At 29.7% G+C, this 26965-nt stretch overlaps 1 protein-coding gene across 2 annotated transcripts; it reads right to left on the bottom strand.

Moving 5' to 3' along the window:
* Positions 1-3489: 3489 nt before the first annotated feature.
* LOC111632659 (transmembrane channel-like protein 2-B) lies at positions 3490-24917 on the bottom strand. Of its 2 annotated transcripts, XM_023377150.1 has the most exons (25): positions 23505-24917; positions 19955-20089; positions 19790-19886; positions 19413-19494; positions 19214-19320; positions 9238-9336; positions 9034-9173; positions 8820-8967; positions 8710-8753; positions 8501-8642; positions 8308-8417; positions 8153-8222; positions 7041-8069; positions 6848-6976; positions 6702-6769; positions 6389-6628; positions 6198-6323; positions 6043-6121; positions 5918-5963; positions 5712-5846; positions 4873-4993; positions 4636-4805; positions 4064-4571; positions 3937-3988; positions 3490-3863 (listed from the first exon to the last, which is right to left on the bottom strand). In XM_023377150.1, exons 1-24 carry the CDS (start codon positions 24029-24031, stop codon positions 3949-3951), a joined length of 4392 nt encoding a protein of 1463 aa, XP_023232918.1. In that variant the 5' UTR covers positions 24032-24917; the 3' UTR covers positions 3490-3863; positions 3937-3948. The 2 variants fall into 2 exon arrangements, with proteins under 2 accessions (XP_023232918.1, XP_023232919.1); XM_023377151.1 differs by lacking the exons at positions 19214-19320; positions 19413-19494; positions 19790-19886; positions 19955-20089; positions 23505-24917 and adding exons at positions 9410-9516; positions 9609-9725.
* Positions 24918-26965: the final 2048 nt, after the last annotated feature.

The following is a 26965-nucleotide window of genomic DNA, read 5'->3' as shown; positions in this document are numbered from 1 at the left end:
TAATTTATTTAATTTAACATATATGTTCTTTGACTCAAATTAATAATGGCTTGCTCCTGTACATCATACTTCTCCTTTGACAGTAGAGTCGTGTCGGTCACTTATTAACTGCTTTCAGGGGTAGAATTTTAAATTGAAATAACGTGACTTCAGGTTTGCATCGGAAATTTGTATATAGTTAATCGGGATCTCCTACACTAAGGTTTCCATATCTGGTCTGATCTCGTCTTTCATTTATCTAACTCCATTCTCGAAATTAAGGAAGGACCGACAGACGGACGACAGTGGGAATTTATAAGTTTACAAGAAATTTATGAAATTTTACTTTTATGATGAAATCTTTGTTGGAATTCCTTCAAAATTTAGAAAGGCACGGCTTCAAATATTTAAAATTAACGCCATGAAAGTGAATTCGTGCAGAAAAAGTTGTTTCGGGCGTGCGATACCTATATCTTTTTCAACGAAATATACGCCTCCTTATGTGTTTGGGACTTTATGGATTGTAATGATCAGACCGTGCAACGAGATGTACAATTTCAGTTATTGATTTGTAACAACTTACCTGAAATATCCTGTGCTTTTATATATATTTCTAACAGTCTGTGCTTATATATATATTTTCCATTTTGATTGCAATAAATAAATAAATCTGTTATACTAAGGCAAAAGGCTCTATCTCCAAATAGATTGAAAATCAAGTTGCGCACTGGTGTCATACTTAATTTGTATCCTTTAATGATACTGCCAATATTTTTAATAAATTAGATAAAATATAATGGCTTATAAATAAGTTAATTTTACTATTTGCAGTACAAAATATACTTTCCGTAACTCTTTTCGCCTCGTGGGCACTAAGAGATCCTTTTTTTTAGCAAGTCCGTAAGGGGTTCGGCCAGGCGCGCAATGGGGCGGCTAGACGGTGAGGAACGGAGCCTAACATATCTGGACAGACCATCCCCCGAAAAATTCCTGGGGTTTTTCGACCTGTAAGGATTCGATCCCAGCGCTTCATCACACGATGCTTTTGCTCAATTGTGCCAGCGCCGCCTGGCCACAAAGTGAACATTTGCGTTTCTCTGGATTGTCAAAAGTCAAAATTAACATTTTTTCGATATGCATTGCATCCGGAACAAAGCTATTTAGGGGATTTTGTTTCAGTTTCTAGGGAAAACTCTTAGTATTCGTGGAAATTTCAGGTATGTTTAGGGTGTTTTCAAAGTGACACATTATTCTAAGGGCATAAAAGGCAATTGTCTGGGCCTCCATCAACAAGAGGCCCAAACTAATCTCCAATCTCTCAAAAAATTTCCCCGATGAAAACTGTATGAAGTCCATTGTACATTCAACATTGTACAGTACATTGTACTAATTCAAATGTGCCTCAGTCCCATGAAGCTATAACGCGCCAATGGATTTTCATCAGAAGGTTGGCAACCTAGGTCTGGACGGATGGTCGTTCCCAATAGAATAACAGTTTTGTGTATTTATGTAATTATGGACGACCGTCCGACTTGCCATAATCACATAAATATAAACATTTGCAGCTATCAAAGAGATATATAGTCGAGTCTGCATAAGTCGACACCTCACGGAGAAGTGGAAATGTGTCCAAAGTTGAAGAAAACCACAAAACTACAATTAGGAAAATACAATAGTACTTTATACAGCATATGCAATTTATCTTTCTGACCATCCATCACTGGCACTAAAGTTTGTTTCTAATCCAAGTACCTTAGCGATTTCCATCGCTTTTTGTTTAAGTATCGGCTCCGAAACAGGAAGATTCGACGAACGAATTTGCTTTAGCTAACGAACCATATCTTAGCTAGCGTATTCCATATCTTTGTACGGCGACTTTCTTTGGCGTTTTCGAGACAGCCGCAATGAAGACCCAAGAAAAAGTTTCTTAATTTCCTCTTTTTTCTTCATAATTCCCACCAATGTTGTTCTTGGAAGGTTTTCTTGTTTTGCAAATTCGGCTTGCGAAGTTTTATTACATTCAAATTCAGATATTTCGTATTTTTCCTTCAGCTTAAGCGTTGTTAGGTTTCAGATAATCATTTCTAACAGAAATGTGAAACACTCGCTGCAAATAACTCATGAATGAAAGGTGAGAAAATGCAAAATCGGATTCTACTGTGACATTAAGCTACACTTGTGGTGTGAACTCATTTTTTTCAGGAGGGGAGTCGACTTATCAGACGTCTAAACACGTGTGGGACAGAAAAAGTATGTCGATTTATCCAGTGGTGAGCAGTTAAACAGCGTCGAGTAAACCAGAGTTTTCTTTAACATTATTGCCTATATATGTAAGTCGACCGGGACCACAGAAAACTGATTACTTAACCGACGGTTTCTAGTTATACCTATGACGACTTATGCAAATTCGACTGTATATTTGAAAATGTAGACTTCTAACAACTGTTTTCAAAAACGAAAAGGTTCAAATATACATTGACAAAAAAGTAAGTGTTATATTAATTATTGATATAATCTTTAATGCTGGTAGATTTTAATTAAATTTAAATAAAGTTAGTTTAGAAAATTACTCTAGAAATATAGAATCTAGCATTTAAAACTACATTGATCTCACTGACAAAGTTTTTACATACATAAAACTTATTATAACTTAAATAAATATGAAGCAAGCATCGAGAAGAAGCCGCGAAACACCACAATTTCCAGTAATCTATAAATTATATTGTAATGCTTTATTATTTTATATAGTTTACATACATCGTAACTGGGTATTGATCGAGGATGATTGCCAAATTTTGTAACTTCCATGGTCAAAAAAATTAATATTGTCAAAAGTTTTATCTATTGACAATATTAAACGAGGAAATAAACAATAATTTATTAAATAAATATAGAAATATGTAATTTATATACGAAAATATTTATAAATTTTTTCATAAGTTTGATAATGTACGAGTAAAATGTCACATTAAATAATTTCAAATTCTAAGAATTTTATAAAATATTTTACCATAAAACGGAAAATGCTAATAGAAATAGTAAATATTTGCTATGAAAAATATTTATTCTTAATATTTCATGTTGAATTTGTGTATAAAATTTCCATTTATGGAGATATTTATATTCAATGTAATGTATAGAAGATGTAGTACTGTATATTATATATGATGCATTGAGTATAATATTAAATTAATTATTAAATTTAGTGAAGAAATTTTTAAATATTTTCTAGGAAAGTATGAAAATTTGACGGCTTAAAATATGCTTTAACTTTAATATAAGAACGTTCACTGAGATAAATTCTGATTGTTCTTGTGACTTTCAACGAGAATTTATTTCAGAATTTATATTACAACAATATAAGATATATATTTTTTAACTTTAAAATTGTTTCAATAATAATAATAATAATATAGGAGATAAAATTGTATTTAAACATGATTACAAATCGATCCAACAAGTTTAAATATATTTTATTGATATTATTAATAATTATTAATTATTAAAAAAACTAAAACAGATATTTTTATTTGTATATAATAAAATTTTCATTTTTCTAATTATCTACATAAAAGATTCTTTTGTTCTTGTAAATTGTTCAAATCGTAAAATACGAAATGATAATCAATCAAATTGTCCAACATTTTCGGCTTTCTTTTCTGGTATTTTTTTCTGCATTTTTTTATAGGAGAGATGAGGGAAAAATCTACTGAATTTTTTTTTTAAAAAAGCTGTAATTTGAAGGTTTTCCTGTTGATCTTCGGAGTAATGGATGATGGACAACAATAAATATCTATTGTTAACGAGAAGACATCTGAGTAAAATCAGATGATCTCATTAATAACGGATAATGAAGAACGAACTGATAAGTCCAGATCATAAATCTGAATAAAACAAAACAGAAGTTTTACATATATTAAATGGTACAATCAACGATCACAAAATAATTAAACATACCAGTTTGCACCATCAAAGCGAGTCAGTACTTAATCTTTGAATTTTAGCTTTCCTAATAAAAAACAAAATGAATTTAGTTGGCTATTTAATTAAATATAATTGCAAATCAATTAGTGGTATTATTCACTTTTCTTCCTCTCTGGGTTGTTCGGCTTCCTTGGCACCATTGGAAGAACCGGATTCGATATCCAAGCAAACAGGTTTCGCAGAGCATTCTAAACTATCAGAGTCTGCCTGTTGTCTCTGCAACTTGGCTTTGCTTGCGGCAAGAGGAAGGGTACCTTTATTATTTTCTTCGTCTTCCTCTTCTTCTATTAGAGGAGGAGTATCTAGTGAACTACTGTGTGATCTGCTACTCTGAGAACGATTAAGTTCAGTCTTACGACGATCGCGTTTTAGTTGGCCTGATTGATTATTGAGCACACTCCCTTCAGGATCAGAATTTTCGGTATCATCGGTTTTACTTTCGGTGCTGTTTCCGAGATCAGATTCGGAAACCGTTTCATCTAAACTAACACCTTTTCTTTTCTTTCCTTTTTTACCTCGAGAAGGTGTTAAAGTAACGGGTTCCGAGTGTTTTTTAATCAATTTGCCATGTCGTGGTGTCGCTTTCTTATCCAGACTATTTAAAGATTCTAGGGGAAAAATATGTCATAAAAATCTATAAAATTATATATATAAATACAATAATAATCTAACCTTGAGATTTTTTGTTCGATAGACCACTTTCTGATGGTTGGCTGATTGTTATAACTGGTACTTCTCCGCTTCCTATAGAACCCGAGGCACCACGACTCGATTTCCGTTTCTTTTCTTCGCTTTCTTCTCTTCTAAGATTCTCAACTGATTTTGGTAATGGCTTTGGTGTCCTGAACACGTATAAAGTTAACACGTAAAAATTTTTAAATTAACTTAATTAAGAAATATTCAACGTACCTTTTTTTTGTTTGTGGAATAGATTTCTTATGATTTTCGGAACTTTGAGAATCTGTTTGAATTTCATTTGGTTCTTCAGTTTGCTCGTCTTCTGAATATTGAACTCTTCTACTTCTTGAATCTAAAGGAGAGAAATCAAATATTAAAATAGTTAATACTATATATCAATACATTTATTATTTTTAAATTTATCGAAGAAATATTTTGCAGATATTTTGTTTTTATGTTTAAGGTTTCCTACCAATCTTATTTAAGAACTGGTGTAAATAAAGACATAGCATCCTCCGAGAGGTTACATTATAATAGAAATAAAAAATACAAATGTTTTTATCGTGATTATTATATATATAGGCTATATGTATCTTGAAAAACATAACATACTAAAGATAATTAATTATTTATATAATTTATAAAACATAAATTAATGACAGTCATACAACGGGTACTGATAAAAACATAAAAAGATAAAAGTAGTAGTTATTGGAGGTTCATCTGTAGTTTAAAATGGTTCAAAATAGTAATTCATATTAATTAAATCTGTTGGTTAGCTCTTAACCATCAACGAATCTAATCAATTCCTTATTTTTATTATAACAGCTTAAATAACTTTGCAACTCTAAATTCTATGCTTTCTGTTTCTAATATACTGTCCTTCACTGAATTATAATTTATATACAATACGAATTTGCATATTGCATGGCAGTAACTGATTATGTGCACGCGAAAAATCAATTCATCTTCACTAACTCGAACTTTATTATTTTTAAAAATTTAAATTCGACATTAATGAAACATTTTATTTTCAACATTTTAATTTAGAAGTTCAATTCACTTTAAACCTGTTTGTTTATCATCATCTTCATCTTCTTCATCGTCTTCCCCAGGTATATTGCTAGTTGAACGGAATTTATTTGGCAGAACAGGCAATATTTTCTTAGCAGATGACCATTTCGTTGGGTCCTGCCCCTCTTCCTCTTTAAAAATATTAAAATTTTATTGAACACTTATTTAAATAATTAGCTTAAAAAATATGACAAATAATTACTTTTAGCCTCTTCTTCCGATTTAGCCCCCTTTTCATTAGATTTTTCCTAGAATTAACATAAATATTTTTATTTTTTAAAACGATAGAAAGGTTTTTTATTTAAATGGAGAAAATTCTCTACTTACTCTTCTAAGTTGTAATTTAAGATCATTATTCGCTTCACGAAGAGATCCCGTCAAAGAAAGTAGATAATAGATGCATAATCTACGAAAAAGCAATATTATTACGTTAGGAATACAAATAAAAAGGCTAATCATAAAATTAACTATTACAAACTTACACAAGAAGCAGTAAAAGAGGTATAACAACACCCGGAGAAGTAACATATTCCATAATTTTGTTTAGCCAACTTGGGAATACTGATTCCAAATAAGTAGTGAAAACTCCATAAATTCGATAGTAATCACTGTATGAAGTAAAGATTTAAGTATAGAATAAAGTTAAATTAATTAAATTTATTAAAATATTAACCTGAAAGGTCCACAATGCCACGAAGGATCTAACCACACAACAGCAAATCCCACAGGCAAAGTACAGAGGAAGAGCATAATCAGTAAAAGAGCAAAATAAAAATTGTTAGAACGTGAAGCTTTAAACACAGTTTCGTGGGGAATATTGCAAGTGAGGACAACCCAACAACGAAAATAAACCAAGATACATAATTTGACTGTATTGATAGCTGGAAGACCCGGTGAGAAAAACATGCCCATCCTGTAGAATATAACAGTATTTAAAAATAATAAAAACTAACTACCATTAATATTATTATAAATTTTATAATTACCAGATTAATCCTTGATTATTTACAAGATGTAAAATATTTTCAGCAATTTTAAAGTCTCCATAACCCGGCTGTAAACGAATTAATTAATATTAAGAAAAATATTCTGAAATGATTTTATTATGGGTTAAATTGTAATATCAACATACAAATCCCTTTTCCAGATCCCAACACCAACATTGATTAGCATAGCGTACAAAAACAGCACGGATAAAGTCGGTTACTAAAGTACTCACAATTGTCATCACCAGATCAGAAACAGTTAATTTAACCAATTCCTGTTAATTAATATTATTTATTAAGGCTATCATATTTTAATATATAATTTAAATTAATAAATACCTGACCAAACATCGTCTCCCAGCAATTCTTTTTTAATTCTTCTTTGAATTCGTCAGACATTTTCCTTACAGATTCAAAAGATGGGATATCGTCTCGCTTCGATGCTTTGGTATCGGTGCACTTTTTACAGGGTGACAACATAGTTGAAACAATATGGGGACTTTCGGTGGTCTCGAGAGTCGTTAATGTCGCGTTATCCAAATCGGTGGCATTCCCATCCACTTCTATCCATTCAGACACGTTCGGTTGTAAAGTTGTATAATTAATAAAAGTAAAATTAAAATCCGGAGAGAGCGTATCGCTGGAAGTTGGACAAATTCGTAAAAATACTGTACAGTTATCGGGATCTCCCCCTTCCGTAGTCATGAGTGATTCTTCTGTCCCGTTCCACATAGTAGAATTCAGCAACCACGTAGCAACATCATCCATGGATAATTTAGTAGAAGTGGAAGGTTCATCAAATATATTCTTCACGGTTTCCGTAAAGTTTTCGTCATCTAAACCTAGATGACTAGTGTTAATTGGCAATTTCCAAAAACTATCACCCATCTCGAACGGATTAGAATTGTTTTCTATGTAGATAGGTTGAAATCCTATATTGGTATCTGCTGAATAACTCCAGTTACCGAGTGAAGTTAAGTTAACAATATTCAAAACCATAGATTTATAGTTGGAGTTATCATCAGTAGCGTTATAAGAATAAGTTGTAGTATCAAATCCGTATGGAAATGTATTATTAAAAGCGTCGTATAAATCCGTAGCGTTGACGGTAAACCATGTTGTTGTTTGTATTTTGTTAAGTAGTGCTAAAGTACAGTTTTGGATGATACGCAAGGTACAATTTTGAAAATCTGTACTCTGTTGATCTTGAACGTAATGGCTTGGTTCGTAATGGTTTAACACTAAGTTACGGCTCTCGAGAGGAGGCTCTTGATAAAAAGTAGTACTATTAACAATAATTGCTTTTTTTTCATCCATTGTTTCCATGGTTAGTGTGACATTTGATTTTAGTTCGTTTAATATTTTTATCTGCGAATTTAATGGCAATATTATGTTTATATATCATTTTATTTACAAAGTAAATTCAATGAAATTCATAGTTGCGAACTCACCATTCCTATAACACGATTGAAAAGTGAAAAAATTAACGTATATAAATTTAGAAGATTGAGTATTAGAATTCTGAAATTATAAGAACATTAATTATAATATATTAGTAAATGCTCCGCCCAATATTTTACTTTTGTGTAACTCTTGCAGTTCCTACCTGGCTAATTGCCAACGGAGTTGAACACGAGGATGATACTTTTCAATAATTCCTATCATCTCAAACAAATTTGGAAAAATAATGGATATACCGCTTACAACTACTTGAAGCTAAAAGGAGTCTCGCTTTTAGAAAACACGAGAAAAATCTTTGCATAATTTTTATAGCAAATATATAAAATCTCTGTACGTACTTCGTGTTCCCTCCACCAGTTCCCTTCTTTGGCTTCTGGTTGTTCGGATCTTTCTACTACTAAAACTATTGCATAGGCACTGGATGTTAACAAAATTAATACAAGAAAATTCGCAATAACTCGAAATGTTACCAGCTTCCAGCTGAAAAAAGAGGAAAAATCATGAAAAATGATGAAATGAAACTGAAATTTTGATGAGGAAAACTCACTTTTTATCTTGTTTTTTCTTTTCCTTTTCTTCTAAAATTGATTCCTGCGTAGAGTGAATATTTAAGCTTTTAAATTTTAATTTATTTAATCTATTTATCTAAATACTTACTTTGAATCCCATAACTAGTGACGCTGTTTTGTTATAAGCCGTTTCAGCATTTCCGATCATATAATCCCAACCAGTAAACAACTTCCAAGCAAATGTACATTCGTCTTCCTTCTCCGATAACTTACTCATGCGGGCATTTTCTGCCATTCTAAAACAAATAATTAATATATAAATTATCTTAAAATCCGCAAAAATGATTCTTCTGTTCACTTACTTCCTGAGAATGACAAAAAAGCTGAAGATGTAAACACAAAGGGACGTTAGGAAGTATGCTAATGGCAATCTATATCCCTCGTCAGTCATTTCTTGATTTCCATAATACCCGTAGAAAATCGGAGAGTATTTTAAATAACCCTGTAAATATCATAGAATTAAAAGCGAAATTGGATAATTTCTTAATATTTTAATGGAAACTTACTTCAAAATTCCACACTGAATTTAAATTAGGTTCGTTTTCCATTTCGTCATCTTTAGCGATTTTTCGCATACCCGTTTCGTCATTAAAACCTCTTAGGATCTAAAATTATAACTACTATTACCCGATTCGATGGTAATGGTCAATGATGAAGTGTATATGGATCGAGTCTTACCTCAGGAACCATGAGAAAACAACAGACAAAAATAGTGATAAAAAAGTTGACCCAAAACACCCAACGAAGAAAAGTGAAATACGATGCAACAACCGAACCGAATTGACCTAAGAAAACCGATACGTTTAATAAAAATAATAATAAATTTATTAAAAATTAGATAAATAAAAATAAGGAAAATTAATTCGAATGAACTTACTTTCTATTCTTTTTATTCTCATTTCCCATGGTGTAAGGATAACTATCAAGTTAGCAACCTCTCTCTTAAACTTGTTCCAACCCTAAAAAGAATCACGAGATTAATTTATTTTTGCTTTATAAAAATTATAATAAGCTATTTAAATAATTAAATCTTTTAATAATTTAATAAATTTANGATTTATCTCTTAGATTATCAGCACAAAACCTTTCTCACTAATTTCTAGCCTTATTAACTGGAGTACAAACGTTTTCGGCCTTCTTAATAGGCCTTCCAGTTAATAAGGCTAGAAATTAGTGAGAAAGGTTTTGTGCTGATAATCTTAGAAATAGTTCTAGCTACATATGCATAGTAGTGTTTTACTTCTTGTTTGTGAAAACTATTTAATTTGAATGCTTTATTATATTATTTAAAGTTCTTACTATAAATTCTTATCATTGCACTTCATCAATGGTATCAAATAGTAAAATCTAAATAATTTAAGTATTTTTTCTAAATATAACAGAATCAGGTAAATTCGTTTTAATTTTATAAAAACTAAATGTCAATTAAACAGTTTAAAAAAAATCAAAATACAAATATGATGTTTTATAATATAAAACATTTTAAATCTTATAATATAATCAAGATGGGTTGATAATAATAATAATAATAATCACAGAGCCCAAATGGTTAGGAGTTGAAAGTGGAAATTTGGTACACAGTTAGGGTACATCACAAGAATGTACACTAAGAAGGGATTTTTGGAAATTCCCCCACAGGGGGATTAAGGCTTAACCTGAAGAACGGCTTCTAATGTACTATTTTAGATGCAACTTTTTGTTTTTAACTGTGTTTTAGTAGGGTATGCCACAAGAATGCACACAAAAAGGGATTTTTGGAAATTATTCCCGTGCAGGAGAGGGAGAGGGTTAAGGATTATTTTATAGAACTCTGCTTTACTGTACTATTTTAGATGCAGTTTTTGCATTTTTGCATAAAATCAAACATACTTTTAGACAATGTAAAAATTCTCAAATTGGCAAAGCATAAAGAATAAACTCTCGTAAAGAATATGACAAAAACTCTAATTATTTTCTGAAGAGGGAGACCTAATTCTTGCACCTGGTGAAAATGGGTAAGATCAGCTATAATCTAATAATCTTAATCTTTGCTATTGTTACTTTTTGCCCGAGCAACACCAGGTTCATCTGTTAGTACAGTATATAATTGCATATGAAAACATATACAACAGTAATTGTTTGAAAAAATTAAAATCTTCAAATTATTTCTTTTATAACTTTAACTTGGGGATATAACAACAATTATATGATGATATAATCTTGACATTTGTATACAGTAATAAATATTTTATTTTTAAAAAATTCACAAAAAATTTTTTTCATATTTTCATAAGAAATTAACAGAAGAAAACACATGGCTTCTTCATTTTTCTTCACCCTTTGTCCTTATCACACCTCAGAAACAAACTGTCTTACTAATTCTTACTAGTTTTATTAATGTTAATTTATACACATTTATGATTTTAGCCATTGCTGACAAAATTTATTTTACACATTGAAGTAGATAAGTCTACAATAAAAACTGTCATAAGACCTTAAAAACTGTCTTTATCCATTTCATACTTCATTCCTGAAGTATGAAATGGATAAAGGATAAAAATAATGAAAAAGCCCTGTGTTTTCTTCTGTTAATTTCTTATAAGAAAGTTTTAAAAAATGTTCACAACTTTTTTAAAAGTAATTCTAATCCTGTCTATTTACTAGTTTTATTAATGCTAAATTTTTAAATTTAATCATTATATTTAAATATATTTTTAAATAGGTATGCATAACTTAGATATTATATTATATTAGGTTACATTATTTTTAAACAGATTGCAGTTTAATATCTAAAATGTATTCAAATGGACATTAAATAAATAAATATTTTTACATAAACCCAACAATACAAATCTAAATTCATAAGTGCCTTAGCATTATTTTAATTTAAATCTATATATTAATAAATACATTATTATACACATTTAAATTAAAATAATGCCGATGTGCTTTCAAATATCAGGTAGGCCTATTAATATAATAATATTTTTATCAAAATCAGATTATAGGCCATTGAAACATTTAGTGGACTTCATGCAAACTGCAGACAGTATGCTGTGCATCTCTGCTTTAAAAGAATATGACAAATTATTTTCAGATATGATATATGCTTGTAGTTTCTAAACATTGAAAACCTTTTAAGTTTTAATTATAACTAACATACAAGTTTTCAAAAAGAAAAAAAAAACAAAAAACTGTTCTCAGAAAAGTCCTATAGTTGGCCAAGGGCACCCACAGTGGGACCATGAGAGGATAAATTATCTCACCTGAAATTTTTCTTTCTTTCCTTATAAGAGTAAGTTTATTTTAATAATTGTTATACCAAAGTAACTAGTCTGACTGTGATAAAATGTCCCTTTAAGTTTTAAATGCAGGAGTTATATTACAGTAAAACACAGTGGTGTGCAGTGACATTTGATGATAGGGAAGCTATGCCAGCTTTCCTATCATCAATAGAATTATTGGAAGCATTATATGATATTTTGGTGTATAGCAGTGTTTCTCAACGGGGGCGATATTGCCCCCGAGTGGGCGTTTTTCCATGTTGAGGAGGCAATTAGTAACAATTTATATTTTGGGGGCGAAAAAATTTTCTGGGAGATATAGTAAATAAAACATTATATTAAAAATAAGTAGCTATTTTATTCGTTATATCGTACAATAATTAAACAAATAACATTATACTATTCACCAGTCTATTCAATGCAGTATGAATCTGGTGTTAGCCTTGGCCCTCGTCATCGGAATTTTGAAGTGAAGGGGCGATACTATGTAACGGTTTTATTGAAGGGGGCGATACTACGTTGAAGGGGGACAACAATTCGTTAGAGGTTGAGAAACACTGGTGTATAGCATCCACCAGCTAAACTGCAAGAGGTCTGTAAAGTGTATGCGCAAATGTGTATAATCTGGCACTTTACACCATTCAAATATTTTCAACATGGAAGCTATCTCATATTAGACAATAAAGCACTTCCATTGGGAATATGCATATACAAATTTGTATTCAAATATACAATAGTAATCTTTTTATTTTTTTTTCACATGTAGTATAGAAATTTGTAATAAGATACATAATGCAGTTGTAATAAAACTTTGAATTAATTAAAATTAATATATGTTAAAATATGAAAATAATTTCACAATATGTATTTATATTTTAGAAAATACAAGGGAAGCAGCACTTCCACAGCTTTCATGGACGGCACACCTTGGTAAAACTTCTCTAACTCAAAGCTCCAAGAAGCAAGAAAATTGTAAAATTTGAGTTACAGACAATTTGAGCTAGAGAACAATAGAGTAAAAACTGCCAATTCTTAATAGATTTGTATTTTTACCTCTCTTGCATTACATAAAGAATCTTTTTTAAACAGCCCACGTAATGCCTTTCAGCCAAATATTCAATGTAACTAATGAAATTGAAGAATTCTGCAGGCACATCTGTTGAGATAAAGTGAGAGGACCTCTAACTCTGGAGTGGAATGTTGTTTGAAAATTGGTATTGGACTGTAGATGCAACTAACTGTCTGAAAATTTCATGGAAATCCAATAATTAAGATAACTTTGGCTAGAATAAATATTAAAATTCGAGTTGGGGAAGTTGAAAGTAACATAAATCAGTGTCAGGAGAACCATGAAAAACTTTGACTTGAAGAAGATTCAGTTTAAGAAATTCAAGCTAGAGATGTTAAATCCCTATGCTGTTCCATTGAGACCCACCAAGTGCTTCATTTTCTTCAAGTTAAAGAAATAAAGACGTTTGAGTTAGAGAAGTTTTACTGTATTTGGAAGACTCATTATCTTTTTAACATAGTTTTAGTTTTTTGCTTGTCTTATGTGTGTGTTTATAATTCATAGTCATGAAGATAGTATAAATAGACAAACCCGTTTAAGGAAAATAATTTTTACAAATCAATTGGTTGGTTAGTTGATTTAAATTATATATGAATCAAGGTTGCTTGTTGTTCTCTATTATATGTGTTTGGTTAGCACAATGTTGCTGTTGAGAACGTATCATACAGGAACACTTTAAGAGGAAAAAGGTTGCCAAGTCAATAAAGCAACCTTTTTCCTCTTAAAGTGTTCCTGTATGATACATTCTCAACAGCAACATTGTGCTAACCAAACACATAAATTATATATGTTTGCTTCAAAGATAAAATCCTGCAGATGCCTTTGCTGTTGGTATAAATTTTTCACTATTAAGAACTTAGTTTTATATCAGAAATATCAGAAAAGAGCATAAATTATCTAATTGAACTAACTCTCATATTTAACAAAAAATCAATATTATATTAGTAATTTCTACATTTTTAATATATTTTAAGAATTTATATGATAATAAATATTAATATTGTATATTATTTAATGTTAATAATACATGATACAAGATAAAAGAACAAAATTTAGAAAAGAAAAAAAATTTCTAAATCAAAGTTTACCCATCAGCTAAAACAATGCATCTTCTTCCTTTTGCCAATGAATTTCGATAAGATGGTTTATTTTCTATATTTTCTGCTTGACAATTGGTAGTTTTAAATTTAAAATTTTTGTTTTCACCTTTATACCATGATGGTATTAAACCCCATCTCATAGGACATAAAGTCCTTATATTCTCAGAAAAATCTTCCAAATGAGAACTTTGAATTAATACAGGTCTGCAAAATGTAATAAAGAAATATAAATTTAAAATAAAAAAATTAAAGAACTACAAAATATTAAAAATTAAATTAAAATAAGTTCATTTCATTCAGAAAATATGAAGCTACATATAAGTTATCATTAATATCAATGACTTAGAACAATGGTGCCAAAACTGCGGCCCTTAGACCAAATATGGCTTATGAAACATGTTAATCAGATCCACATGATTATAAATGATAAAAATTATGCCTACCTTTTGTATAAGGAAATATACAAAAGGTTTGTAGTCCATATACTCACAACTTGTGACAATTTAGCCTACCAGTCAAAATGTTTTTGCACCATCGATTTAGAGTAAAACTAGAAAACAAATTAAAATTATTCATTTAATCACTATATCAGTGTATTTCTATTAATAGGACTTATCATACTGGTGTACAAGATTGCAGACTCACAGTTACACGGATTAAAATTGTTTTATTTTCAATTACCTGGACACATACAATTTGCGTTTCAGACTTGTATGTCCCTCCTCAGCAGGTATTCAATAAACAAATTTATTTTGTTGTTGCCGTTTCTTTCTATTCCATTTATTCTCCAATAACTTATTCCAATAACGATTAATATTAATTTTAAATTATTCATTTCTTTTCGTTGTTCTTCACTTTCACACTGTAACTGTGAGTCTGCAAGCTTGTACACCAGTATGATAAGTCCTATTAATAGAAATACACTGATATAGTGATTAAATGAATAATTTTGATTAAATTAAGGACATAGATGCATATTAATTAATAGAAAACAAATTGTTAGAGATTCCCTGAACATGCACAATACAAAAATTTAGTTATAGGCTTCTTTGAACTAGATTATTGACTTTTGAAAACAGTAGCATTCTCATATAAATTAAGTCTTTTCAATGTGATTTGCAGTTCTGTAATTCAGGAGATAAGAGATAAGAGAATTTCAAAAATGTGGTTAAGATTTGCTGTGCAAAGTTACACCTCAAATAATTATAGTGTGCATCAATTCTTAAGTCACAAGATACTCTCATTAGTTATCTACATTACTAATTAATAAATATATACTAAAAAATAAAGACATCAATCAGTAAAGTATTAATGATAAAATTTATAAAATTCAATATACTTTTGTTATAAAATATAGTGTGATCTTGTTTTACAAAGTGTTTATGTCAACAGGTAACACATAAAATTCCACATAAATTTGTGCTTTATTATAAGTAAAAACTGTTCAGAAACTAATCCTACGTTTGTCATTAAATATATAAGAAATAAAAATTTAACGGAAATGAAAAAGTTAGTGCTTATCTTAAGGCAAATTTTGTAAATACATTTAATGATAATTATCTTTAATTTTCAAATCGTCAAACTTCTTCAACTATAACCACAATTAAAATGCCATTATTTTAAGATTTTAAAAATTAATTACATTAATTACCAATATTACTGAATTTTAGTTTGTTATGAAATTTTTTCAGTTTTCAGATAGTGAGAAACATTTATTTTATTTTGAAATTTATAATATTTTAATTCTTTCACAATGGTAACAGTTTAGCAATTTTAAGGTTAAAGATCATCATTGTAGCAATAAAATGTTAATGTTTTTATTTATTTACAGAAAATTGAATAAAATTTTAACAGCAGCAGATTTTGAATTTTGCATACAAATAAGTTATCATTACAGAATTGTTTTGTTTGTTTGTTTAGTTAAGTTACGGCAACACAACACTTGGATGATCTGTCTAGGGGGAATGCCTTCCGAGAGGTCTTTTTAAGAGTAATTGGCCCCTATTCAGGCATTACAGATGTGGAGAAAACCTGAAAAACTCCATGTGGCCAGCCTGTCCTGGCAAGATGCAAACCCAAGATCAAACTCCCAATGTTCAGGGAACAGAATTGCTTGGCCACTGGTGGGCTGATTACAGAATTACTTTGAATTATTTAATTATTAAATTTATTAACAGATGGAAACAAATAGTTATTACAGGACACATGATTCGAGAGGAAGGCTTACGGAATGACATAATGGAAGAAATGATTGTAGGCAGAAAGAAACAAGAGAGGAGGAGAATCAAAATAGTGGATGATTGAAGAGAGGATAGTTATAAGGAGCTAAAGACATGAGTGCAAGATAGAGTAGCATGAAAAAAGAGGTGGTGTTCACCAGAACTGCTATAACTAGCAGAAAACTGAAGAAAAAGTTATTACAATTTTTATACAAATATAAACACCAACCAAAATCCAATGTATAGCAAACAGATATTTACAGCAGTTGTGGATATTACAATTTTTACAAATGCATAAATTATTCAAAAAGTTTTTAATATATATAATATCTTAAGCTATCAGTCTNTTCTCATATAATTTTGTTAAAATGTATTAAGATTTTGATAAATTTTGATGAAATATACATATAATGTAAACTTTCAAATAATTACCTATATGTACACACTACTATCAATATTTGAAAGTTTAGTAAACACATTTTATGAGTTGCATTTCGAGAGAGAGAGAGAATGTCAAAATAACTAGATAAAATATTATTTTACATTAATAAAGTTCTAATATTCTTACTGGCATTCTAGAATGTAGATAAGCATATGATGATGATGCCTCAACAGTAATAACAGTGTAACTGTATAGCAATTCTCCAGTCTAAAAAGAATTAAACTGTTATTTATAGTTTCACAATTTTTTTTATAATATAATTTTTAAAATTAAACTTGATACTTCAGACTTCCAAATATCAAAAAGCCCAGCCATAGTTAAAAGATTAGGTCCTGACCATCCTTTTTGTGCCCATTTGTTTTCTTCCTCAGTTGTCCAATTCCTTTCCTTCATATTGAATCCATTTGACTGAACAGAATAGATGAAATAAGGTTGTTTGCCTCCATTTGGCAATTTTTTCCATTCATAAAACCTGTAGATATTAAAGTTATAAGTTATATATATATATATATACACAAGGACTTTTTTTCAAGCTCCAATGGTCCATAAAAAAAAGAAAAGTGTAAATAACAAAATAAATTTATTACTAGAGTTAGGTACAAACATAGTTACTTTTCGAGATAATCACCATGAAGATTGAAGAATTTGTCATATCTGTGGACAAGCTTTTCCATCTCCTTGTCATAGAATGTTGCTGCCAATGACTTGAGATGGGTCCTAACATTTTTTTGAAGATTGTCATTAGTCTTGAACCTCTGCCTTCCTAGCCACTTTTCCTGTTCAGGAAAGAGGTGGAAGTCACTCTGCACTAAATCAGGGCAATATGTTGGGTGTTTAAAGATGATGAAGACTTCCACCCAGCTTAACTTTTTAATGTGTGAAGACTTCCACCTCTTTCCTGAATTGAAAATGTGGCTAGCAGGGCAGAAGTTTGAGACTAATGAACTAATGATGGTCTTCAAAACAACAATGTTAAAGCCATCTCAATTCACTGGCAGAAACATTCTATGACAAGGGGATGGAAAAGCTTTTCCACAGATATGACAAATGCCTCAATCTTCACGGTGTTATGTCGAAAAGTAACCATGTTTGTACCTAACTTTTGGTAACAAATTCATTTTGTTATTTACACTTGTCTTTTTTTTTATGGGCCATCAAAGCTTGAAAAAGAAACAGCCTATGTATATATATATATATATATGTGTGTGTGTATAATAATGATTAACGTAGCAAACTTTCATATAACATAAACTAATGAAAAATTCATATTAAATATATATAATGCAAAGTGTTATATTATATAAAAAATTCATGTGAAAATGAATTTTTCATATAACATAACACTTTGCATTTTTAAAAATTATGATAAAATGTTTTGGGCAGGCTGTAACATGAAAAGTTACATACATATTTAATAGAATATAGAGTATATGTAAATTATTAACAACAACAATAACAGTTTTTTGAACAAACTGTTTTAATTATGTATTATATTTGATTTATATAAATATATTGATAATTTCAGAGAATAATTATATTATTACAAAAATGAGATAATAGTGCATCTTGTAGAACATCCTAAAAGCTTAATTAAAATACATCACTGCTAATACAAATAATAAAGTAAATCATTACAACCAGAATGGTTTGGTTATTTCTTTTAACTAAACTAAAATTATTCAAGTTTATTTCATTCATATTACCAAAAATTGAGAACTGAAGACTGATTTTTAACAAAAAATATTACCACATTGCTTCGTTATTATATACATCATAGTTTTTAAATCAAATTTTAGGAGCTTTCTTTTTATGAGGGAAAAAGTTTCTAAATAACTAATTTAATAAAATTTTGTTAAGTAACAGTTAGAAAAATAATAAAAACGCCATAAAATAAGTAATGTTCAGCAACTTTATTTCATATTCTTCTTATTTACAATAACTTTTCATTTAATACTGCATCATAATGTTGTCTTCAATACATTTTAAATGTCAAAAAACAGTTTAAATTAAATACTTATTACCAATAAAGCTCATCTGAAGTAATAGAATCATTGAACAGTATTGCCATACATGTCTAATATTGGTGAATAATATTAATATTACAAGGTTTACTTGCAATGATTGCCGATTGTTGTTTGGAGTGTAAAAAACTAAATTTTCAGTCCAAACAATTTATAACTTAAAAATGAAATATTATTTTATCTTTTCTTCCATTGATAGAAACATTAGGTCAAATGAAGTTATCTAACACAGTGATTTTCAACCAGTGTGCCGTGAGCAGAACATAGGTGTACCATAAAAAGTTTTGAAGCTTATTAAATAAATTATTTTCAAAAGAAGCCCNCGATGGTAATGGTCAATGATGAAGTGTATATGGATCGAGTCTTACCTCAGGAACCATGAGAAAACAACAGACAAAAATAGTAATAAAAAAGTTGACCCAAAACACCCAACGAAGAAAAGTGAAATACGATGCAACAACCGAACCGAATTGACCTAAGAAAACCGATACGTTTAATAAAAATAATAATAAATTTATTAAAAATTAGATAAATAAAAATAAGGAAAATTAATTCGAATGAACTTACTTTCTATTCTTTTTATTCTCATTTCCCATGGTGTAAGGATAACTATCAAGTTAGCAACCTCTCTCTTAAACTTGTTCCAACCCTAAAAAGAATCACGAGATTAATTTATTTTTGCTTTATAAAAATTGTAATAAGCTATTTAAATAATTAAATCTTTTAATAATTTAATAAATTTATAAGAATAAAATTAAAAATTAAAGCTGAATCCACGACTTGATATCAAAAGAAGAAAGTAAAATCGATTCACTCTATTCCGGAAAATTAATTAATTAACTTTACCAAATTAATGGATATTTTATTACAGTTATATCGCGTTAAAAATAAGACACAATTTTAATCAGATACAATAATTAAAGATTGAAATCTTTATTTTTTACTCTGGATAAAATGATTGTATATTTGGTGAAGATATCTCCAGACTTTTTGCTCTGCATCAATTCTCCTTCGTGTTTCTTCACATACGTCTTCGCTTGTCTATTAAAAGTATTATTAGTCATTTTAATTATATTATTTATTAGTGAATTAATAAATAAAATTCCTACCTCAATGATTTGTACTTTTTTTTCATTCTCCATGGCTGATATCGAATCGATTCTATTAATTCTTTATGTAATCTGATATTTTCGAGAATCTCTTCTTCTGTTACTTCTCCTTCGTCTATAGAAATGGCCGTTTCGCTATAACAGAGAAGTTTTATTTACTACTGACAAATGCTATAACAATATACAGATGTTAATTAGAGATCGGAGAGGGTCTATACCCACGAAATCTCATGATTAAAGAGAAACTCATCGAAGAGAATCGAACCTCTTTGAACACCAGCAGACTCCAGAATGAATAGATTATGGAAGGCATAACCTATATTACTTTAATGTAGTCATAAAGTAAAGGGAGGATTCGAATTGTTCCACGTTTTAAGAATACTTATCATAGAAAAGGCGTTTTATGTCCTCTCTAACCGTCCAGTCATTCTAGAGAACGTCAAAAAAGGCACAAGGAAATAAGATGACATAATTACATCACGAAAACAAGCTAAAGTCATTAGCGATATTTATTCGATAGCCTTGAACTGTAGACAAGTCGTTACTGCACCTGTTATGTCCATTAAACGTTGTCATCACTCCGAAAATTAAAAATATTACTTTCCCATTAAGGAATTAAACGCTGAATACAATTCATATAGGTTTAAATATGTATTAGAGTACCTTATAATATATTTAACGACGTTTCACTCTGAATTTTGTATAGAAATTAATAACATTTAAATTATAATCTATCCAGTTACAACGCGAATTACATCCTGATAACTAAGTAATAATATAACTGTTGATATTAACGACTTATTCTAGAACTTTAAAGTTCATATGTTAATTCTGAAGTTCATATTTCTACCGATTTTAATATAATTCCCTTAATTGAATAATAAAGTTGCTGATGATAAGATTCTTAAGCTCTAATTACGATAAATTATCTCGCGTGACTATATTAAATGGTCTATTCATCTATGAATAGGATTTCCTATTACGTTTACACGTCTTAATTAAGATCTTAATTATAATTTAATCTATATTTAGCAATAAATTTAGCTTAATAATCCCGTTAAATTCAGAAAATAACATGAAAAGCGTGAGTATAAAAATTGGACACGTTGACGGTAGTAGTGACGAACTTCTTCATATTCGGTGTGAAAAATGAAATTATTTGACCATAAAATGTTCTTAATTTATTACTGAAGCTACCTCATTTTCTATTGAACACATCAGATCGTTAATTATCGGAGAGAGAACTTAGGTATGCCATTTTTTGCATACTTAACAATTGATTAGTGCAGCTGTACTGTACTTAGTATAGATGCTCATTTTTGCATTGTCTACACCTTTCCTCATTGATAATGTTTATTATAAATTACCTCTTGGAATTTAACTGTAAATTATTGTGGAAAATTTCGATTAAATAAGTTCAAATTAATAAAGAGAATTTTAAAAATCGAAACACATGTAGAGAAATTCCATAAACCATCGAATACCAGAAGTGATGCGGTCATGGCTTACTAAACAAGTTGATATCGAATAGAAACACAAGTGAATGTGGGTGTGGTAAAAAGGACGGGGGGTTCTTGGGTGTGGTCATCTACCACCCTTGGCCCTGGATTATTGATGTAGGGGTGTCGAATGGACACTTCCACTCCCGGTGATACAAGAACTCCTCATCTATTATTGGGCGTTGTTGGGGGTACGAACACCCACCTATTCATACCATTAGCAAGACAGCAGTAGCTCATGTAATCATATCAATGTATTTGTTATCCTGTCTTATAAATATTATTTTGTGGAAATAATCAACTCTTCCGACTAAATTGTCAAGACGAGTTAAATATATTAATGCCATTTAGCGAAATATATCATCTATAATAGTCCAAATGAAAAGTTTTGATATTTGGCCAAGGCACGCTAAAACTTCAACTACGAGCTCGCTTAATGGATCTAGTTTTTAAAAAATTCGGATCAGTTTCTAGAAAAACTTACAAATTGCTCGTAATTGGTTCAATTTTTGCGTACTTCCAATAAGAAAAACATTCATTTCTATAGTAAAGTATCACGTTTAAGCACGCAAAACTCGTTTTAGCTCTCTAATCTCACGCGCGGCTTATTATTAAAATCAATTAGTCAATCGCGGAATTGTGGAAAAGAAGCAAAAATTAATTATTTATGATAGTCGGGTATTTTTCTTTTTGCATTTAAATTGATAATAAATGTGTATCAAGTCTGAACAAAACACATGCAAACTATTAAGTAGGCAGGTGTAAGTTAAGTTAATGAGGATCGTGAGTATCGTGAGAGAATGGTTATCCCTTCCATTTAAATTTATCTAGGAAACGAATAGAAAAGATTTCTTTTTTCTTATCGTTCATTCATAATTCATAAGGATTCATCATTAAACATTTATTAGAATTCTAGTTTCTTTAAAACATCATAATTTAGGTCAAGAAACGAATTTCTCAATTTAGACAATTCAAGGATTTTTCCACGTTTTTATTTATTGATGTATCAGATTGCGGATGTTTTTCTTACAGATTGTTTTTTTAAAAGACTATTTAATTTATATGCAGATTTTGACATTGAGTATTGTAAATATTCTCCCTAGAATCATCAATAATAAATTTGGAATTATTCAACAAACTGGTCCTATCACAGAGGGGCTAACAAACAATTGACGTGGCCTTCATATTTAAGTATAGACTCACCACTGGCCTAATAGAAAACACTAGCCACGTGGAGTTTTCCGGGTTTTCATGTAGTAACATGTAAATAGGGCCAATTTCCCATAGAAAATCCTCCGGGGGACGTCTCCCTTATGTATTGCATTACCATATCTCATAAAACCAAATTTACATATAACTAGATAAGTCACGACCTAGAGGCCTCGCATTAATGGCCAATAAAAATGATTGAGAGGCCTCTTGTTTTAAGGGCCACAGTATACATAAAACTGGTCCTTCGCGGGGGCCTCAAAAATAATTATTTCAAATTCATTTCGTTAAAATATAATTTCTTTAAAACTTGTGTGTTTTTATGTACGGGGGCCTTAAAAAGGTTAATGACACGGGCCTCTCTTAACGCGATTTAAGAATAAAACGTTATCATCCATTGTAGTAATCTCGTATCGTTAACATAAGTATAAATAAAAATCAGTGTGTTGATTAAGTGTTAACTGTTACTTTAAACGTAATGATAACAGATAAGAGGTCTCTAGAGATAGAATTGTCACAGAATACTAATTTTCAGGACGCCATTTTACTCGTGTTTTCTATAAATAGATAACGTTAACACTATAAAACGTGATGTATAAGGTGATTTAATGCTTAGATATTTTAAATGTATTGAATTTAAATTCATTTAGTTACAAGAAATTGACTACCGACTGTTATAAATTTTTGTTGTTTCTGAAGTATTTAATTACTCTCTAATTTGCAGCCATTTTGAATAATTTTAGATGTAAAGAGAATTAACATTATTTACGTTCATTTTGAGAAGTTTAATATATTTATATATATATATTATTAAGAAGTTTTATTGAGTGAATTCTACTTACTCTCCAGAAGATACTGTAAATGATGATAATCGTCTTCGAGCACCTTCCGGTAAAAAGGGCGAAGAACCACGTCTCAGACCCCATCTACTTCGTCTTCTTTCGCTAAAATTTCTTTGAAGAAAAGCTTCCAGTTCTTCGTCTCCATCATCATCATCATCGTCATCAGCACCAGTCAGACTAGGCCTCGGACACGATAGTAAACTTAATGCAGGAACATCTTTAGCTTCTTCCTTATCTTCGTCGTCGTCCTCATCATCATCGTCGACTTTGTCTTCATCCTTTTCTTCTTCTTCGTCTTCCTTCACTTTATCTTCATCTTTTTCCTCCTCGGCTGTATCTTCATTCCTTTCTTCTTCGGTTTTATCTTCGTCTTTTTCTTCATCGTTATCATCCTCGATTTTAACTTCCACTCGCTTATCATCGTTACTGTCTCGTTCAGGATCATCATCCCCCTCATTTCCGGGCTCTGTATCATCATTATTCTTTCTTTCCTCACTCTCGTTTTCCGTTGAAGCAATCTCTTCCATTACAATAGTTGAGGGGGGAAATCAATTTTCAATCCTTCACAAAATCTAACTTGGATATTCACATCAAAGGCTTATACTGTATGAACTAATCGTGTGTACTTAAAGCTTCGATGGTGACTGTGTACATGATAAAGGCATACACAGGCGAGCGATCTTCCCCTCATCCGTTAGCCTGGTCGCAGTTGCCATAATACATCTAGCACATTTTGTTACCGCTGCGTTGTAGAGGGTGGGGCGCCTATCCGGGACCTTTACCTTCATGTTAGTGGGCGTTGTTCAGAAAGATGGTTCCTTGTCACGTCTTATACGACACTTTCAATTTCTTCTCTAATACATAGATGGCAGCACTTTTAATTGAATGCGGCCATTTTTTTAAACCTTCCACATAAGTTTTGACAGTAGGAACAAGTTAAGTAGCCCAGTGCTTTTTACAGGATGAATTCTGTAGGGTCATTAATCACATATAACGAGGGTAAGGGAAGAAGGGGAAAAAAATGGAATTGATGATAATGATAACTATCACATAGGTTCTATCAAAGTGTCCAACTACCGCGTGACAAATTTTCTAATTTCTTCATTTAAAAAACTTATGAGGGGAGTGAGTCCAAAATATTAATATTTAAAGAAGTTACGCCGAATTTACCTTGATCCAGTTTTGTATCTTCCAATTGGGCGTGGTAACTTCTTCCAAATAGGTAATTTGAACAGGAAGCTAACACAAAAGATGATTCAGAGGAAAATCCCCTGTTTATTTTCCAACCTATTCGTAAGCGTTCACATATATTATTTAATAATTTTCATCAACGTAATTTATATAGCGAGAAATTTTCCGAAATTAATAGGAAATATTCTGCTTTTTTTCAGAATATAATCGAATGATGAATGANAACTATCAATACAATGCCTTAATTCATACATCAAAATAGGATATAAATAATAAATAAACTAATTATATACTTTTTTATTGATTGAATACATGCAATATACAAGGCATTTTGTCATTGTCAATGTGAATCATCAAGCTACTTCTTAGAACCATAATGTATTAAAGTTCAGAGTCAATCCAGTTTTATTCTAGCTCCAGTAACTCAAGAATTGTCTTTGACTCTGACTCTGTAGCCCTGATTTAAAATGTAAAAATGACTAAAGAAAAACAAATTGTGTTTTTTAATAATCTTTTGCTTTTGCATAATTTTAGAGGCATTAACTCACTGCATCTAAGCTGTTCTGTATGTTTCAGTACTTTTTCCTTCCTTTTTTTTGCCAATATTAAATATTTGACTTATAATTGACTTTTTCTTTGGATTTTTTTTTACTTTTTTAATCAATCAGATTAATAGATTTGGTTTTAAATAAAGTATCTTTTATTACTATTTATCAAACAATTATGTTTGAAATCTAGTTGCAAAAAAGTGCCTAAATTTTCCTGTTCTTTTCTGAACAAGTAAAATACTCTGATAATTTTTTAACATTACTTTATCTCAAAATGAGAAGTTTTGAAAATTTCAATTAAATATTCATGATTATCTGTCTATTTTTCTGTCAATAATTATCTTAAATTCTCCTGTTACATTACAAATTTCTTCAATATTTGACATCAAATTTTCAAATATATAAGAATACTGGCATAAAATAAAATTCTGAATTGTTATAGTCAAAATTTTCAATAACATATTTATTTAATACCACATATTTTAATCGTAAATGAAAATGAATATATAAAAAACATGATCCTACAGATTAAATTTGATCAAGACATATGAAGAATTTAGCTAGCAATAAAGAAATCTATTAGTTTAATTATTTTGAGTATTTTTAACTGTATTGTTTTTTTATAACTCAATATTAAATACACAAATTATTCATACCAATTCTTAAATTTTTGTTATTGTAACAAGCAAAAATATTTACTTCTAACTTGTAAGTGTAATTTTCATACAATACAGTACTATACTATAGTATATACTGTATTTCAAAAACAGTAAATTTCAAAAACATTTGTTTTATATAAAATTTATATTTTTAATTAAAAACATGGTGAAATTATTAAAACTATCAATTAAATATAATGATTGGCTTGTATAGCTACTGTAAAAACATATTATTGTATATTTGGATTATTGAATCAAATTAGAAGAAATTTTAATGTTTTTTTAATTATCTTTCTACTTTTGTATTGACTATACTGAATGAAACTTACACATAGCTTCCAGGAGCAATATTATAACCGGGATTATATTCAATGTTAGAATGGACATCTTTCCAAGCTGGTGTCTGTTTTTCTCCATTAGGTGTACTATATTTGCAAGCTTTAACTAAACTTTCTTTTTGAAGTGTGCTGAAATAGAAAATGTTTATATTTATATACAGTACTTTAACCACATTTTACATACTGTAGTTTTATATTAAAGAATGCCAAAGACTGTATATATCAAGTTGTAAAGTTTTTATCATATTTACAAAATTATTTCCTTAAATAACTAATTTACCACGCAGTTCTTCCACACATTTTCAATATAAAATGAATCTTATTTTAATAAGACTTTTCAGATTACAGAGGAAACACAAACAGACGACATCAATTAATTGCCAAATTACTCCTGGTGAATATGTGAATATCGCCAAAAAAATTTTTAAAATGACAAATTCATTATTTAATTAATATATATAAAGTTAATTTTCTGTAATATTTTTAAATGTAATTTATTTATATTTTTAAAAAAAATAATTGAGGAAGCGTGACTTTAAATTTTTAATATTTATTTTTAAAATTTATTATATTTTTAATGGAAAAATTTCGGTCGAAAAATTGCTATGAAATTATTATTTTATAATTATATACAATTAGAAATAACTATTTAATTGATATAAATTAATTAAACAGTTATGTTTAACAGAATTTTAAAAATTACGCGCAAAGTTATTTTGTAAATA

The sequence above is a fragment of the Centruroides sculpturatus genome, unplaced genomic scaffold (assembly GCF_000671375.1).
Source record: "Centruroides sculpturatus isolate CEXI.00-Female unplaced genomic scaffold, Cexi_2.0 scaffold733, whole genome shotgun sequence".
NCBI lineage: Eukaryota > Metazoa > Arthropoda > Arachnida > Scorpiones > Buthidae > Centruroides > Centruroides sculpturatus.
This window is presented reverse-complemented; position numbering and strand designations above follow the sequence as displayed.

What these genes read in the sequence shown, in the direction of transcription:
- LOC111632659 (XM_023377150.1), bottom strand. Translation starts at nt 24,031, where the DNA reads ATGGAAGAGATTGCTTCAACGGAAAACGAGAGTGAGGAAAGAAAGAAT. An exon ending in GGGATCTGGAAAAGGGATTT is followed by an intron (nt 6,770 to 6,847) that starts GTATGTTGATAT and finishes ATTCGTTTACAG; the next exon opens with CCGGGTTATGGAGACTTTAA. An exon ending in AATAATCAAGGATTAATCTG is followed by an intron (nt 6,629 to 6,701) that starts GTAATTATAAAA and finishes TATATTCTACAG; the next exon opens with GATGGGCATGTTTTTCTCAC.